Below are 18,608 nucleotides of genomic sequence, written 5' to 3'. Positions count from 1 at the left end.
GGGCTACTTTATCGTCGTGGAGGAATTCTGTGCGCCGAGGCTGAATGTGGGTGGAGCTTCACTGCAGACTTAAAGTGCAATTTAAGTCTGCAGTGAAGATCCGCCCACATTCAGCCTGCGCGCACAGAATTCCTCCACGACGATAAAGTAGTCCGCTTCTTAAACGTTTCTTGTTACCTATACAAGAAGCTTGCCAGAAGAAAAAAAATTCACCTCTAGAGTTTTGATGCGTGGATTGTTTGATATAGTCAAAAATTAAAAAGCTGATTTCGTTTACAGTTGCGATTGGCCAGCGGAGTAATACAAGACGCCCAGGACCGCGGCCCAGTGTTAGCAACTGCTGTTTTTCTAAGTTGTATCCTACTATGTAAATTTCTACCTCTTACCCTTCGCCTATCTTGATAGGTTCGTCATACTTCGGGTGTTGTGCAGTACATTCTCCTTTGTCGATCCAGCTTCTGTTTCATTTTCACTGTGAACTAGGGCCTTTTTAGAAAACTCGGTTCTCAGGTTGTCCTCGGAGGTTACTGTTATAGACGAGATGTTCCAGTAATAAAATCTCGATACATCTCTTTGGCGGGCCTCGTTCGAGACGTCTTGGAGTGTAAGGCTCGGAGGATTTTTGTAGTACACTTTCAGGGCAATACAAGAGCCAGGTTACGCACAAAACTAGAATCAAGATCAGGCGTAGTAGATGTCTGTTTTGTTCTGTCTGCATCAGTCTGGTTGCATGAAATGTGGACACATTCGGCAGGTATTCCTTTGTAACATCTTTAGGGCTGTGTGTGTCTGTGTTATTGATAAGAGGCTGCTTTCTCGTTTTCATTGACTGTATTCAGCTGAACAAAGGCATTCACATAATGGAGTATGTCACTTCGTGAATGATTAATGGGATGCTATAGTCTCCTTGCCTGGGCGGCCATAAATCATCATCACTATAGCAATGTGTGCCACGGCAAAGAAAAATTCATTCCTGTGGGAACTTTTTAATGCTAACTGTGGTCGTACATCTTTAGGATGTTGTGCCAAATATCTCTAATGTTAACCTGCCCTTCTGTGCAGCTTGCTGTCAGACATATTTATTTATTTATTTATTTATTTATTACAGATACCTGCAGCGCCCAAGGGCATTATTGCAGGGGGGAAACTCAATAACTTCTGCTCATTTGGTTGAAAGTACACATAATAACAGAAATACAATCACACAACTAATAGATGAGGAAAAACATGCACTGAAGGAAGACAACCACGCTCCACAAATAAAATAACACTAATGAAATGAAAAAGACACGCGCAAGACAACTGTGCCACGTCACACATCAGATAAAAATGCGCGGAATTGACCTTCCGTGCAGCACTCAGTGACGCCGGCTGGTAGCCTGTTCCACTCATTGATCGTCCGTGGAAAGAACGAGGTTTTATAAACATCTGTGCGACACTTAATCTCTCGGATCTTCCACTGATGATCAACTCGTCTAGAAAAAAAATGGGGTTGAAGCAGATACTGGTCTTTTTCAATGCTCAGCTTTCCAAAATAGATGCGATGCATGATTTGTAATCTCAAATGTTTCCTACGGTTAGCTAAAGATCCCCAGCCAAGGTGGTTTTTAAGAGACGTGACACTAGTTGAGAAGCTGTAATTATTGTACACAAATCTCTCAGCATTATTTTGGACGTGCTCGAGCATATCACATAAGTAAGCAAACTGGGGGTCCCATACAGGGACCGCCGCCGCGGTGGCTCAGCGGTTATGGTGCTCGGCTGCTGACCCAAAAGACGCGGGTTCGATCCCGACCGCGGCGGCTAGAATTTCTTTGGAGGAGAAATTCTAGAGGCCCGTGTACTGTGCGATGTCAGTGCACGTTAAAGAACCCCAGGTGGTCGAAATTTCCGGAGCCCTCCGCTACGGCGTCTCTCATAGCCTTAGTCGCTTTGGGACGTTAAACCCCATAAACCAAAGCAAACCATACAGGGACCCCCAGTTGTTTTTTGAAAAAACAGCTTCAGCGAAGCTGTTATTTCAATGCCTGGGACTATGGGTGGGACCTTGTTACCACTTATCAAAGCTGATGTGTGGTCTAGGTTTCAGATTTTACTCACCAGATCAGTTTAGGTTCAAACTCCTTTTGACAGAAGTCTCCTTAAAAGGATTCGCTAGAATGTAACAGTTCAGTATTGCTGCAGCATTTTCTTCTGAACATGTATTTGCCTCAACAGTTTGGTCGGAGGTTAGGTGACACATCACTGCTCACACCTTCAAAAACAGTTTAATAGGTGGGGAATGGTCATACCAGGCAGGAAATTAATGGCTTCCCAGTGGGCTCGAGATTCGAATCCCTGCTGCACCTTCCGCGTACAATGACAATCTGCCACTAGGTCATCATTGTAGCCCATAGTTGAACATTGTTACAGAGTTACAGAGAGCAGATTGAAAATCAAAAGCTTCATGTAACCAAAATTCGTATTATAAAATTCCATCATGCATGCAAGAGCGGTATAATTTATGAAGTGACTGCTCTTAAAGGGGCTGCGAAACACTGCCTGGGGGAATACCGGCTATACTTCAGGTGGGTTCTTTATGTCACACAGATGCTGACTTAAAAAGAATTACAGGAATCGATGCACAGGAACGGGAGTTATTCAGTGAAGAAATTTCAAAATACAAGCAAACAAAACGCTGCCCTCAACTCGATTTTGGCGGGGCTTCCCACTCCTATTTCGCTTTCCCAGTGACGGCACCTGGCGCAACCAATCAAAACAGCCAGCCAGAGCACGTCGCGGAAGTTTGTACTCCATGGTTGCCTGCTCTCTGCAACTCGTTCTTGCTGAGACGGGCAGCGTTATTTCCATGCCAGAGCGCCCCTGGTGGTGTATTTTTATTTTACTTGATTTGCAGGGCTTTATCTAAGACAAACAAATTGTTTTTGTTGATCTAATATAAAACGCAGACAGGTGACAAAATGTGTCTCTATTTATTCACACAATTTGCAGTATATTTACTGTTTGTCCGGCCATCAAGCTCGCGCCAGGTGATGTGATATCCGCTGCTAAAAACCCGCCACTGTGTGGCGACACCATCAGAGCCATGAAGTTGTTTTTGGGAGGACATTAAAATATTAAAAAACGGAATGTACGCGGTATTACCGATGCTAATAGCACCATTATAACTCACTGTATGCAATCAACAGGCAAAACGCCTAACTAAGATTGTGTTTCTGGGCCCCTTTAAGGGTACACACAGTAGAAAGCAGCAAGGCCCGTTTCAAAATCATAGGGCCATTTTAGATTTTTGAAGCGACAAAATATAGCCAACAGTTTACATACAGGTTAAGCATATTGTGGTTCTTTTGTATTGCTTTGTCCATCATGGAAGCTGTTGGCATCAAATTAGGGCATTGTTAATATTGGAGCAATATAATTGCTGTAATGCATATCTATACTTGCCTTCTGAGGCTTCTATAAAGGCTTTATTTGCCTGAACTTATAGGCAGGACTGTACCATTTAGAAGTCAAGCTGTTGTCAAGTGCACTTATAGGTATGCTGTGTAGCAGTTCTTTGTTTGAGAGGAGTTTCTTAATCATATCAAGTAATGCCTTGTATTGCTTCCTGGCAAACTTGCTGCCATTTATTTAATGCCAATACTATTTTTTTTTTCTATTTCGCAGGTGACACAAAGACGGATGATGGCCTTCAGAACATCAACTTGGACCTCGGAAACATCAGGCAGCGATTCGAGTCGCCGCAGGAGTCGATACCATCAGTTGCTGACAGGTCTGCACTGGGACGATCGGAGAGCCTGCTCCAGAGGCTAGAGAAGTGAGTTGGCACATCATGCTTTCCAAGCAGGCACTTGCAAATCTAATGTATAGTTCACAAGGGTAGAAACTTGGGCGAGTTGGTAACTGCGGTTCATGGTACGTGAGGTAGCACCTGTGTTGTGTGTGTCTTTCTCTGTCCCTTGTCCTCTTCTACGCTACCTCACATACCATGAATCTAATGTATAGCATAATCCAGTCATATCACAAAATGTGGCAAAAAATATATTATACGAATAATCAGTGGTAAGATACACTCAGTCTACACCACAGGTGTGCCTTTTGCCAACTGTATATCTTCACCCACATCTGAATTATACTGTTAGTATGGTGACCTACTCAATACACGAAGATGGTTCAGAGTTTTATCACAGAAAAAAGGAAGAGAATGCTTATCTGTACATCCAGGGATATTCAAATTTCTCCAGAGAGACAGAAGTGTTTACTTACCTAGGAAACTCAAATTCCAGGTTTGGCAAAATTGTTTCTCATATTTGGAAATTACATTTACCAAACCACCATTCCCATTCGACCTGCTATTTCAATAAGTAGTTGCATTGGGCATTTCTTATTGCTTTTGTATCCTTTGTATATTGCATAAAGTAGGACCTCCAGTGAGTTCCATAATATGCAACTGTTTGATAGCTTATCTCACTTGAACCATCAATTTATTTTTTTTTTGTGCACACACCCATTCTGTCTTGAAAGAAACATTCAAATTGATCCTGACATAAATTGTGTCAAGATGAAAGCTGTTTCTTGCTCACAGTGAACAAAGGACACAGTCAGATTTTATTGACAGTTATGGCCACTTTGCTCCAGGAACTTTTTAAATTTGATGCTTTGCTCCATTTTTCTATACCTTATACCCAGTTCTTACAGAAGTCTGCTTTCAACTTTTTATTGCAGTTTTCGCTTCATGCACATAATTTGAATGTTCCTTGGGACATATATTTATGAGGTGCCTTTATACGGTGAACGGTTTGAGAAAATTTCTCGGTGGGTCATTTTGTATTGGGAAAAACCTGCGAAAGTGAGCGTTCGTAGACCAGCTTTCACTATGAAACTCCTAAAGTATATTTTACACCGAAGTATAACAATTTTGTATTGAATGTTTTCCGCAAAATCTGAGGAATCTGAGATCTTTTTGATGAAGCTATTTCAACAAAAATATTAGTGTGGCAGCAGTGTGTTAGGCGGCAGTGTTGCTGACAGGACAACATAAAATTTACCATGCTTCGAGATGTATCTCAAGGGCCTCAGGTACAGGGCATTATTACTTCATACAATAGCATGTATAGGGGCACTCTGCTAATGTTACTGGTTATCCCATCAGAAGTAAGCTGGGTTCAAATCAGTAGTTGAGTGACTTGTGCCACTGTATTTTCCTGTATTTTCCAGATACCAGTCAGTCGCTGCTGGAGAAAGGAATGGAGATGCCCATTCAGAGAGTGAAGACGAGGATCCATCTGTTGTGAAGGAGACGAAGGCAAAGGAGAAGGTAATGGCTGAACATCCATTCCTCCCCCTGTCTGCTTTAGCTATGTGCCAGTCATAACATTTGACATCTTCAGTGCAATTCCGTGGAAACTATGATACATTTGGGAACAGCTAGCGACAGTTTTCGTATTAATGTAGTGGAGTCATGGAATAGCAAGAATGTTCAGAGTTGTCGGGCAGCATAATTAATGCTTTCAAGGCCGCCCTAAGATGGGCTGCATAAACAAGGGTCTAAGAAATGTTGCATTTTTGTTTGGAAATATCTTGCATTTCAGTTTAGCAGTTTTTCCAAAGTCTTGCGCCTGCTGCGGTGGCTCAGTGGTTACGGCGCTCAGATGCTGGCCCGAAGGACGCGGGTTCGATCCTGGCTGTGGCTACTGAATTTCGATGGAGGCGAAATTCTAGAGGCCCATGCACTGTGCGACGTCAGTGCATGTTAAAGAACCCCAGGTGGTTGAAATTTCCGGAGCCCTGGCGTCCCTCATAGCCTGAGTTCTACGTTTAACCCCAATAAACCAAACCAAACCCAAGTGTTGCAGTGAGCAGTTTTTGGTGGCTAGGGCTTTAAAATTTTTTGCTATCTGTCTCAGTGATCAAGCTTTAACTCTCATCGTAATATTTTAACGCAATGGTATATCAGTTGGGTTCTACTGTGGTCTCAGGTGGTGTATGAAGGGCTGTCGTCACTCAAGAGCCAGTGGGAGAGCGGCACCGTCAACAGCCACCAGGACAGGGCAGAGGAGACAAAAGAGGAACTGGCCAAGCTGCGCAAGAAAATGTGCTTGGGCCGTTCTGAGTCTATGCGACAGGTGAGAGCTCTGCCATGGTCTTGCTGGTGCAATGCCTTGCTTTTTGTGTGCTCATATTTGTGTGTGCTGTTTATGTGTATTCAAACTTTAATGGCAGTAACCTGGGGCTGGGGTGGCTTTTCACAGTTCATAGATGGGTTGTAATAGTGGTAATGAAGGCACATTTGCTGAACTGTTTACTTGACACACTTACAGCAATACAAGGCACCAAGGAAGTGATGAAGGTCAAGGTGGTAGTTTGCCAGTATTCATGTACATCCACTCACAAGTACTTTCTAGGTCACTACTGTTCTTGTTTTGAACATCCCAGTGGGGTACAAAACTTGTCCAGCTCTCATTCAGACTCAAATAAAGCATGCTTGTTGAGCTAACTGCTTTAAATTATTCTCAGTGCTGCCAAGCTATGTCACTACCATTGCCATTTTACAGCGAGAGCTGTTACTTTCTGCTGTTCTACAGCTTAGCAGTGGGGTTGTCCACTTATAAATGGACCCCCTTTCTGGAAGCATTTAAATTCACCTCTCTTGAGTATAGGTCCCAAAACCTACGTAAACCAGATGAAACAGGATGACAGCCAAGCTGTTTGGAGTGGAACAGATAGGATGCAAGAATCTGAAGCCACTGCCACTGGGTGTCGGGTAGCCCAAATTGCCGCTGTCTTCCCACTCCCGCACATAAGCACCACATCCCCTCCTCTAACCAAACCAAAAAACCAAACCCTAATGAAAATTGTTTCCGTGTAAAATCATTGGAAAGGCTTGAGAAACATGGATTTCCTGACTACTTTCACCTTTTGTGCGAAACAGAACGGAGCTAAGCCACCTGATGCAACCACCAGTGATAAGTGCAGCCCAGACACAGTTGTTAAAGGTGCACTGAAGAGGAATCTGATCATGTCTTTTTGCCGCGGGAACTCGATCCACACGTTCCTAGCATTCTTAGAAACAGTGACTTATTGCTCTGTGTGGCCGATTTCCCCAATTAAAACGAATTAACGTCCGCTCCCGCCTTTTTTTTTTTAATTCTGCCTCGTACGGTGGGCGAAGTCGACCAATGCGTGGAGCGCCTTTCACCCAGTCCCGTGGAGGCTTTGCTTTCGCTTTATTTTGTTTTTTAGGTTTCCATGAATAAATAGTTTCATTCGCGGATAATATAGCCGCAAAATAAGCCCGAAGAAATAAAAATACGCGCGGACTATTTGCTACTACGGACTACTACGTATTACTCCGCCGATGGCAGAGCGGCAAGCCGCCACAGGACTGGGTGAAAGGCGCTCCACGCGTTGGTTGACTCCACCCACCGTACGAGGCAGAATTTAAAAAAAAAAGGCGGGAGCCGGACGTTAATTCGATTTAATTGGGGAAATCGGCCACACAGGGCAGTAAATCGCAGTTTCTAAGAACGCTTGGAACGTGCATATAGAGTCCCCGCGGCAAAAAGACAAGTTCAGATTCCTCTTCAGTGCACCTTTAAGGCCTGAAGGAGTACAGGTGCATCGAGAGTGTCGAATATGGTGTTCCCAGGTGTACCAGAAGGCCGTGGAGGATGCCAACCGTGTCCAGGCCGGGCGGGCCGAGCAGATCAGCGTCGAGGGCCAGGAGGCCCGTGCCACCTCCATCAAGGAAAAGTTCGAGGCCGGTGTGGTGATCCAAGAGACCGAGGCCGAGAAGATTGAGCGCCTCCAGCGAGAGAAAGAGGAGGAGCTCAGTGTTTTCAACGAGACCGGTGGGTGCATGCAGCGCACGACTTCTTCTTCAGCACGTTGGGAGAGTCATTTCGGTTTGCATGCACAAGAACTCATTTTATGGTGAGGAAGGACTGCTATAGAGCATATCTGTGGTCGATGAAATTTGTTTCGATCTGGGGATCTGAACATTATGGCCACTTTGAGATTGGAGCAGTCGCTTTGAGATAGAGTAGTTTTTGGCGTAATTACAATTAGGGGTGTGCGAATATTCGAAATTTTCGAATATAATTCAAATATGATATTTTTAGTATTCGAATTCGATTCGAAATCCAAGTATTCGTGTTGTCTCGAATATTCGACCCGACGCGAATATTCGTATCTAGCCGAATATTCAATGTGAGCACCGGCGTTCATTTCGGTCTGCAAGCCCTATTGACAGAGACATAACAACATGGCGGCGCCCAGAGCAATGCGCATTCCTTCCTCCAAGGGCCATGCCGTAGCTGACTGCGCTGGTGAGCTTCTTTGTGGCTATACCTGCGAAGCTGGTATAGTCAGAGCTGTGCACGAAGTACCTCGCAATACGTGCCAGTTCAGTGCCAAGTGAGAGGGCATTTTCTGTGGCTGGAGGAGTCGTTTCAGCTAGAAGGGAACTACTTCCGCCTGACCATGTGGAGCAGTGGGTTTTCCTTCACGACAACCTTTCATGTTCATCCCAGCAACGCGCGTTCGTGCTGATGGCAAGCTAGCCTTAATCAATGCTGTGTGCCAGCCATCTTCTCTGATATTTCCACTCTTCTAAGAATAATGTTCAAGACTGATACTTTTTGTGCAGCCACACACACCTTTTGTGTTCATTTAATCATCGATAGGTGAACTGTGATGTTCTTCGGTGCTCAAATAAATGTTTTGTAGTGGTTAAATGCGTCTGTCCTTGATTATTCGATATTCAATTCGATATTCGGAGCCAAGTATTCGTATTCGATTCGTATTCGAAGAATTTGATATTCGCACACCCCTAATTATAATAAATGAGTATGTTTGGACCAAAACTATGGTAATTCGAAGGTGGACCTGAATGAAAGTTTGGAAGCCTGTGGCAATCTGACAAAGTCAGTTTTGTTTTTGTCAGAATCCTTGTGTATCTTTCTTAGCTGTGCTCTTCTAGCTGTGTTAATTCATTTTTAAAATTATTGCTGTGCGAAATTGCATTAGGCCCATTTCAGTATAGAGGCCAAATTTTTAGTGTACATTTCGTTATTTTACATTTTCTTGCAAGTGCTACAGAGTTCTATGAATTTTAAATCTCATTTTTTCTTGGAACACAGTTTTTAGCTATGATCGTGATGGAATTACACAGTAGGTGGATTAACACTGGTTTATGTGGAGTAATGTTGACCTCTCTATGTTTGAGCTGAGCATTGATAATAGTAACGTAAGTTGTTAATCAGTTTATGTGGTTTGCTTGAGCAGAGCAGAGCACTGATAATAGTAATCGAAGTTATTAATCAGTTTATGTGGTTTACTGCTGAGTGTGGTGGTGGGGTGTTTATCTACACTGGTATAATGCTTTGAAGGAGGGGTTGCTCATGCATGTAGGTGTGTGCTAAAAAAACCAAGTGATGCAGAATAGAAGCTCAATCTTTTGCAGCTTCTGCAGTAGCTCAGGGGGCCACTCAAGTGAAAAATATGTACTCAGTTTGTGCATTTTCATTGTGCTTACAAATAACCCCTTTCCCTCTCCTGTCCTTTCCCTTCCTTGCAGGGATCGCCCATGAGGCCAAGAACATTTTCAAACAACTTGACGCTGAGGTGGCTCGGCAGTCTGGCGCTCCCACGTCATTGGCCCGCTCCCCTAGCAACCGCTGGAATGTTCCACGGCCTCAGAACGCTGTCTCACCAGGCGAAGTCGTCCGCGCCAGTGACCCTGTCCGGGAGCCCGAGGTCGCGACAACCGAGGTGTCTGAGCGCTTCAAGTTCTTCGAGAACTTCAAGGAGGAGACCAAAGAGCGCAAGCGCTTCGAGATGACACCACCCCGGGATACCGGCAAGGAACCCTCGCCAGAGTTCCAGGTTCAACGTGACCCCAACGTAGTCCGTGCTGCCGATCCGGCCGAGGAAGTCATCATCACGGACACCGCACGGCGCATGCGCGAGCGGTTCCGCGAGCTCGAAGAAAACGCGAGCCGCGAGGAGCTGCCTCAGGGTCCCAAGCCACTGAAGAGGATCACGCCTCCCCGCGAGTACACACGTGACGACGCGCACGAGGCGTCGCCCGAGGTCCAACGCGATCCTGATGTCGTGCAGTGTTCGTACCGGGTCGAAGATGATATCGTGGTCGAGGCAGACCGTGCCAAGAGCATGCGGGCACGCTTCGAGAACTGGGATGCCGAACGCGTGGCACGCGAGAACCGGCGGAACGGAGAGAACGCAGATGAGGAATGCCTGCCCATGGCTGACACTGCAAAGACCTTGAAGGCCAAGTTCGAGGCCATCCGGGACGAGTCCGAGCGCCAGGAGGCACAGAGGCCCAAGCCCAAGGTCAACAGATTTGTGGTGAGTGGATGGACTTGTAGATACTTCTTTTTCTTTTTTTGCACTACTTGTTCGTGTGCTGCGTTTGCGTTGGATGCTGGAATGCTGGAATGGCTAAACTGCACCTCACTGTCTAATCGCAGTACAGGCTCACTTGTTCAAAATGTGGTCACCAAGTTTCAAATTTAACAGCAATGGGTGCCAACAGGCTAGTCTTACTTCACCATATTTGGAGTGGCTCCAAGCTGAAATTTTAGTGAAGTGTTTAAATAATGGCATATGCAAGTGTAAATATTGTGCACCTCAAGCACATACGCTCATCTTGGTTTTTCTTTTTTTTGCACAAGCAGTGACCATGCAGCTTGTCATCGAAGAAGGCATAGGTTTTAAATGGACACTGAGGATGAAACCAAGTCTGCCTGTATTGCTACATTACCTCATTCTAACTACAAATGCCACTTTCACTGTAAACGCAGCTTCTGTAAGCAAGAAAAGGGCAAAAATTATACACGTGTTTCCATCAGCACCCAGTTTCGCAAGTCTGTTAGGGTGCATGAACAAAAATTTTTGGTTGAAATCTTAGACGTTAAGCTACAGTGCCATTCTCTTCAATATGGCAGTCAGAGTCCCTAATTTCTAGTGTAGACACCACAATTTGAATCCTGTGGTGAGAAAATATTTCAATGCAGTCTTCTCAGTAATAAATGTGTCCTTTGCTGCTGGACAAACATCAACGTGCACAGGGAGAACAATAGAATCAATTTTTATTGAGAGAAAAAAGTTGGATGGAGTTGTCCTCATCCAGTGGGCATTGGAACTCCCATGGACGTCCGCAAGATGTCCGTAAGAGTTTTAATGTCCATTGGGTCAAAGCCCTGATGCGCTAGATAGCTGTGTGTAGGTTGTTTTGTGGAGTAGACAAAAATCTCTTTAGTTGTCCTTGCACAGCCTTTATCTTCATGTGCAGAATGATTTATTGAAAGTATATACTCTCATTGGGAAAGTTATCTTGTACTACACACAATTTCTGTGCACAGTAGTGCGCCATATCTTGTGTACGCAATGCATTCAACTTCAATGAATTCCACTTTCCACCTAAATTTTTTTATGTCTGGAGAGCTAAAAGGCAGATTTCAAAGCCCTTCAAGCTTGTCATTGCTGCAGCTTTGTATACTGTGAATTCAGATTTCATATTCTGAGAACCTGACCTTTGGTGCCCACTGCTTTGAACCTTGCTGCCGATAAAGTAACCAGTGACTACTACTTGCAAGTGTTTGCTCAAGTGCTAATATCAAAGCACATTGGAACACCAGTATGGTACAAGCATGTTTGTGCTGTGGTGGAACTTGATACCATATTTTCATTTTCAATGTGTGAAAAGAACTATTGCACCTGTGAGAGAAATTTAATGAAAGGAAAGGTGGAGAGCAGAACTTTAGCAGCTAGGCGAAATTTTCATATTGCTTGTGACATAATGTGAATTTTGTGAATAGCTCCCTGTATGCAGGCGAACAGCTGCAATAACTTCAAGGGGAGCAGTTTTCAGTTTCCGCCTATTTTCAGTGTCTTTATGCTTTTAGTACTAACAATTTCGTACCAAGGTACGCGGTGTGACGCTGGCCATACTGTTGGGTGCCTATTGAGCAGATGTTGCAAGCGAACTGCATGCTAGCTATTTATTTGTATTTGCAGGCTTGGGTGCTGCTTGGTGTTATTCAATCTGTAATATGCTACTGCAGAACAGGGCACTGTTCATGCTTTTGTTGCTAATGACGACAACACTTGTCTTTGCCCTTTCCGCTTCTATTGCTGTTACTTTTGTTTCATGCAGCATGCTGTATCAAAGCATCAATGACTCTCTCGTATTGATAGTGTGTTCTTTTGCCATTATATTTTCTAAACACAAAGAGCACCTTGGAACATCACTGATTGGACTTCAGTTCTGCGGTTATTTGCACTTGCCGAGCTTTTTCTTTTTTTTTTTTGTCATCTCACTGAATCTTTCCCAGCTCAACTGGTTTATGGAACAATTTCCAGTTGGTTCCAGATGGAACCAAGTGGAACCAGTTGGTTCCAAGTGGAACCAACTGGAAATTGTTCCATAAACCAGTTAACCTGGGAACGATTTTCACCAGGGTATGCGTTGTACTTTGATGGGTCTGCTGATGACTGAACAGTACAGATGGCAGTAGTAGATAGCAACATGTATAGAACACACGGTCTCCACACTGACTGTGTTCTAAAATTATCATATGCGTGAAAAGCATTGTTCTGGCAAGTGTGTACAACTATACTTTAACCAGGCGATTTGGTACTCGTCAGCCATTCCCTACTCACAGTGTGTGAGTGCGTTCTTGGTGCTGCGGCAAGGATTTTTTCTGCTTCGTGCCCGCAAATGCATTTGCCCTGCTGCTTTGCTGCATGGTTTGGAAGATGTGCAGTTGTGCACTAATTGCCCAAGGAAAAAAAAAAAACTGGTGAGTATTCCTTTTCCACACAAGCATGGGCACTAACAAGCATCCCAATCAACCACTGTACGTCCAGCGGACGTACGATGTACGTCCTTCAACGGATATACGGATATCCGTGGGAGATCCGCCGACCTCCGACGGATCTCCGAGGGACGTCCGACGGAGGTACATTTATAACTAAAAAGATCTCCCACGGACATCCGATACGGATATCCGCGGATATCCGCCGCGGATCTAAAGAGGACATTGGCATGTTGCAGGCCTTGGTGACTGCAGCCACTAATATAACTGTCATATACTAAACGAGTTTATATACAAGCCCACAAAGTGTTCTATATCAGGCACAGGCCTCATCGTACGTCAAATGCATATATTTATAGGAAGCAACCAAACACAAAGCAAGTTGTCTTAAAATCAAACAATTTTATTAAAGGCATTATTGCATGCTTTCAACCTTCAAGAGGCATTCTTCACGCTTGACGCTGGAAGAGGTCCCATGCAATAGGACGGGTTACTGTATGCAGGTTGTATTCTCATGTTGAATCTGTTGTAAAAAGTTTTTCCCAAGAAAACAAACAAAAATGCAAAAATACTGTCACTGAAAGGGTACATGATTTTTGCAATTCAAGATACTGCCACTGAAGATCATAATAAAAAATACTATAGCTATAACATACCTGCTGACTATGTGACACATTCGCTACCATCAATTGCATGAACCGTCCACACATGTGCTGCAAAGGAAAAGATGAAGAGTGCATGAGGAGAGCTTATAATTTCAACACACTTCGAACTTACAAGTAGACCAATTCTCTGTAGCGCAAGCTACAACACGGTTGCTCTGAATGGGCTGGTGACGTCCGTGCAGCAACCCTGAGGGAACAAGTGGACAGGTTGTGAGTGGGCAACATGCACTTACACTGCAACTAATGCATACCTGTTGACAATACGATGTGGCACATTTGCAACAATCAATTGCATGAGCTGTCCACATACACGCTGCAAAGAAAAAGATGAAAAATTAATTTCAACATACTTCGAACTTGCATGTAGACTGTTGCTTTGTAGTGCAAACTATTACATAGTTGCTCTGAATGGGCTGGCCACGTCCGTGCAGCAATACCGAGGGAACAAGTGGACAGGCTGTGAGAGTGAGCAACATGCACTTACACTGCAACTAATACATACCTGTTCACACTACGATGTGGCACATTTGCAACAATCAATTTCACGAGCCATCCACAGACACACTGCAAAGGAAAAAGTGAAAAATGCATTTGTGGAGTTGGAAATTTTAACACTACAAACTTACATGTAGACTGCTGCTCCGTATTGCAACCTGCTATAGCAGAACAGTAGCACAACAGGCTATTCAAGTCATACCGGCAGAAGTTTCATGCAATAGGAAAGGTTACTGCGTGCAGGCAGTACTCTCATGGTGGAACTTGGTATTCCAAAAAGGGATGCTCTGAAAAACAAACCAAAACACAAATAGAATACTTTTACTGAAAGGTTAAGCAAATATTTAAGTGCGAGATACTGTAAGTAAAAACATTAATGAAAGACAATATCAAGAGAATTGCATAATTTTGACCCATAGTTTCTCCAGCCTTGCTGCCACATAGTAATGCAACTCTATGATGAGATATGAGGTGCACAAGAGTTTACAATGCATATAGCACACACAACAAAATCAAGCTAATAATCTACAATGTCACCGTGCCAACCACGGCTTGCAGAGGTATGTTACCTTCGGGTTGCAACGGTCTGAAAAAAAAGACACAAAACACGAGAGCGCGCAATTTTTTTCCCACCGGTTGCATGAGAAAAGATAACACTACATTTATGTTTCCCTACACATTACTGAAATAGTAATAATGAAGATAAATTTTCAAACAGGCTACGAAGTTAAAAAAAAAAAGACCTGTAAAGGCACGAAGAAAATCGGCATGGGACAATTTGCAGTCAGGAGTGTTAGGGCTGGAAGAATTTGAAAATAGACAGTTTAACAGCTTTGCACTCATTAAGCAAGAACATTTCATAAAAAGCTTGTGAAGAAGTAGGGGAACATAACAGAGGCTGGTATGTTCCCTTCATCTAATATGAACTTTTGGCACTATAGTAGAATGCAATTCAAGAATGCAGCAGCGAATGCCCCTCAACAAAAGCCCTCCAGCCAATGCCATCGACTGGTTTTTATGATGTGGCGGTTAATTACATCTCACGGAGATACATGCGAGCCACCTGGGATTTCACTTTAAGGAAATAACTACGACGTCTGAGAACTGGTCAATGCCACTGGATGGTAGGCATTCGCCACTTCATTCTTGAGTTCTGTCAAATTATAAAAGCCGTTCATGTATCAGAGGTGATGGGCAGGTGCGTAAGGAGTGCAGTGTTCCTCAGACTGCACATATATTTCATTATGACTGTTTCTGCAACAAATAGTTTTAAGGTTAGGCATCTGTAGCTACGAGAACAAGTTTAAATCTTGCACAACTCTTATGTAGTAACCAACGGAGGTGAAAATATTTCTTGAAATGCAATATATTTTGCTTAAAAACACTGCAAACATAAAAGAAGAGATACACCCCACTGCAGACAGCTTTGTGCCAGTGCATGAACAATGTGTTTGCAGTGCAAGACACTACAGCTACTCCCACAGGTAATCACATCCATACTGAATGTCCAAAAAATTCAAGTGTGAGAACAGGAACCCTTAACACACACCTGCAAGCTACCTGATGACTTGGTGGTTAACACAAGGCTCAGTAGAGAAAAGTTTGTGGGACGTGGATTTTCAGAAAAATATTTATTTTTACACTGCCTCACTAGGCAGTCAGCTGAAACTTGTTGAATAAGTTCGAACATCTATCTCCCCTCATTAAACTGCTCTGGCTAACAGCACAGTACAGAATTTTTTTCCAAGAACTCGCATTCCGAAAACTTTTATCCACCACTGTACAAGTACACTGCACTATAGCCAGATGCCCCCTACTGCACAGAGCAAAGAAAAAAAGTATCAATCATATGAAAGGAACAAATTTGCACCGTAGTTCAAACTTACCTGTAAGCTGCTGCTGTACTCTCAGGTAACATAGGTCATAGGTCAGTCACATCCATACTGCATGGCCAAGGAAACAAAATATGAGAGAGCAACCTGTACTGCACTTTTTCAACATAACGTAGACGTCATGATGCAGCAAAACATGGACTTTGTTGAAACAAGCCCGCTCACAAGGTTCGCTGATGAAGCACCCAGCCGGCACTAACAACAAATCTGATGATCCACAGCTCCACAGTAGTAAGGAAGAGAGGTCTGCTCACAATTCAGGGATATGTATCTCTAGGTGTGCCATATATGGACCTGCTACCTTGCTCAGCACTGAGCCTTATGAGCATGCACATGTTTGACAAAGCTACACCAATGCACTGCATGGCCTCATTGCAGTTAGTACGCAGCGATAATAGGTGAATAACGTGTGACTGAAGTTCGGAAATTTAACAGAACATTTCAGTTTTCAAAACAATGCTACTGCACAGCGCAAATTACTGCGCTGTAGATGGCTGGAAACATCCATTTGACAATCCTAATGTTGAAACAAGTCGATAAGCTGTGAAGGTAGACGAATTTTACATTATTTTCAACCTACCTGCACTTTCCATGGCATGGCATAACTTAGGCACCAATACACTCCGCACGCGGGCCACATACACACCACAAAGACAGTAAGAAAATAAGAAATCAGTCGCGAATCACTGCAAAACACACACAGCCCCGACATTTTCCTTTTCGTGCGTTCTGTTTTATTGCTATTAAGAACTTTCGTAAAACTGCCTTAAGATTCACACCATGCACGTGTACACCTCGTCTCAATTTTTTTCGTAGTGTAGAACGAGAGAGGCGCGATGCACTGGCTTACGGAGCTTCGCGACAGGCTCGCGAATGCGGGCAAACACGTTTGCGGCAGCTATCGCATCGTACTTGTAACTTCCACAGCACTTTGCTCATCCCACGGCAACATCATCAAAGTAATCTTCAAGCACTGTTACTTACTTGCAAGTTATAACACGCCGCTTCTTTCATCCGAGGCAACAAAGAGTCGGGTGCAGTACGACGTCGGGGCTATTTCACGACAGCTTCGGGTCCAGAAGAAGGTCTTGACGAGCGCATAGGTGATTGATCACATTTATAGCACAGCCAAGCAACCGCAGAACAAACAAACCGCATACTGTAGCAAAAATAAAGGTCGGAAGAAGCACGATGCCACGAAAAACTACGCAAAGATCGTGCTGTTGGGCACCGCGCCTCCCGCGACGGAACTGGTGGCTGACGGATTGGATTGGATCGACTTTAAGGCCTGTCGTTCTGCCGCGGCTTCTGGTAGGAGTTTAGTTTTCATGGAAGGCAGCATGTCTCGGTTACCTCGGCGGAATGCTGGAAGAGAAAAGGGCATTGATCGCAGAAAGTCAAGCAATTAGTTGAATTCAGGTTCTTTCATATCAGCACTATATTCGAGTGATGTTAATTGATTAATCCGAATATGCAACTAATTGCTGGTATAAAAATTTGATCGGCTGAATTTATCGTTTGCAAATAGAATTTCTTTTAATTTTTTTATGTGAGGAAAAACGAAATATGTATGTGATGTAAGTTCAGATCCCTACAGGCATATTCACGGATACCCGTCGGACGTCCGTCCGCGGATATCCGCCAGCTATCCGATAACGAACGTCCTTCGGACATACTCCGAATCTCCGATGCGTATGTCCGGATATGGACGTCCGTAGGCATGCCCTACGGACATCCCCACCTGGATATGGAGATTCGGATCTTAATCGTACGTACTACGGATATCCGTGGTTGACTGGGATGCAGACTGTGGGCTCTGATAAAAACTGCATGTGCAACGTATTGTACAATGCTGAATATTTGCTCGCTCAAAGCAGGAACTCGTGGTTATTTTTTAATGTGGCATGCATAAAGTTCTGCATGTTGCACTTGTGTTTCAGGATAGTATGTAAACCAAATAGCTAAGGTTTTTTACTCATCGATTTAGTTATACAGGGTGTTTCACGTAACTTGAACCAAGGATTTAAAAAAGCGGTAAACCGCAGCCCGCTGAAACAAACGGTACATTTTTGCTATCATGTGGCACTCCTCAGAATATTTTTTTTTATTGCACTTAATTAGTTAATTAACTAAGATGAATTATGCTAATTTTCAAATATTCATTCTAGTGCCAAGACAGTTATGTTACGGCCGCTGCTCTGAGCAGCGGCTTGACAGTGCGTCAGCATTTTCCGCAGCGGTGCGGTGGCCGTTCACTTCACCATAGTCAGTGGGCATGCTTCGTTTGCTTGAAACGCCATTGAGAGCGCTGCAATATGGTAGCGCACAAGCGTAGTCACGTGGTATTTTTTCATATTTCGCAAGCTTTCTTTAGATGCCGGAAAAAAGTACCCCGTAGGAGATACGATCCTATAATAAACTGGGTCGGTTGTTTATAAACCTGCTCTACAACCTAACAAGTCTTGACACTAGAATGAATATTTGAAAATTTGCATAATTCATCTTAATTTATTAAGTAAGCGGAATAAAATATTCTGAGGAGCGCCACATGAAGGCGAACAATGTGTCGTTGGTTTCAGCGAGCTGCGGTTTACCGCTTTTTAAAATTCTTGATTCAAGTTACCTGAAACACCCTTTATAATCTGATATTATTAGTCATCTGTTCTCTTCTATCGGCTATATATAACTGTATTTGTCTTCTTTTGGATCTGTGTAAC

At 43.7% G+C, this 18,608-nt stretch overlaps 1 protein-coding gene and 1 long non-coding RNA gene across 9 annotated transcripts in view; one reads left to right on the top strand and one right to left on the bottom strand.

The window, feature by feature from the left end:
- The window catches only part of LOC149366156 (uncharacterized), a 213,233-nt gene that overhangs the window by 185,888 nt on the left and 8,737 nt on the right, over window positions 1-18,608 (top strand). For all 7 annotated transcript variants that reach the window (XM_089549116.1, XM_089549165.1, XM_089549148.1 and 4 more), the window contains 5 exons: window positions 3,667-3,817; window positions 5,218-5,317; window positions 5,979-6,125; window positions 7,649-7,850; window positions 9,578-10,368. In XM_089549116.1, coding sequence (XP_089405242.1) covers window positions 3,667-3,817; window positions 5,218-5,317; window positions 5,979-6,125; window positions 7,649-7,850; window positions 9,578-10,368 — 1,391 coding nt within the window. The remainder of the gene's footprint in view (window positions 1-3,666; window positions 3,818-5,217; window positions 5,318-5,978; window positions 6,126-7,648; window positions 7,851-9,577; window positions 10,369-18,608) is intronic.
- Window positions 13,222-17,166, bottom strand: LOC149366157 (uncharacterized). 2 transcript variants are annotated; one of them, XR_016283607.1, is made up of 6 exons: window positions 16,876-17,166; window positions 15,886-15,942; window positions 14,131-14,286; window positions 13,900-14,068; window positions 13,617-13,817; window positions 13,222-13,552 (listed from the first exon to the last, which is right to left on the bottom strand). It is a non-coding gene; the product is annotated as an uncharacterized LOC149366157 (long non-coding RNA). The 2 variants fall into 2 exon arrangements; XR_016283605.1 differs by having other exon boundaries at window positions 14,007-14,068.

This window comes from Amblyomma mixtum, chromosome 1 (genome assembly GCF_055824585.1).
Source record: "Amblyomma mixtum isolate Tamu chromosome 1, ASM5582458v1, whole genome shotgun sequence".
NCBI classification, from domain to species: domain Eukaryota; kingdom Metazoa; phylum Arthropoda; class Arachnida; order Ixodida; family Ixodidae; genus Amblyomma; species Amblyomma mixtum.
Note: the sequence above shows the minus strand (reverse complement) of the source record. Positions and strands in the feature narration are given on the sequence as shown.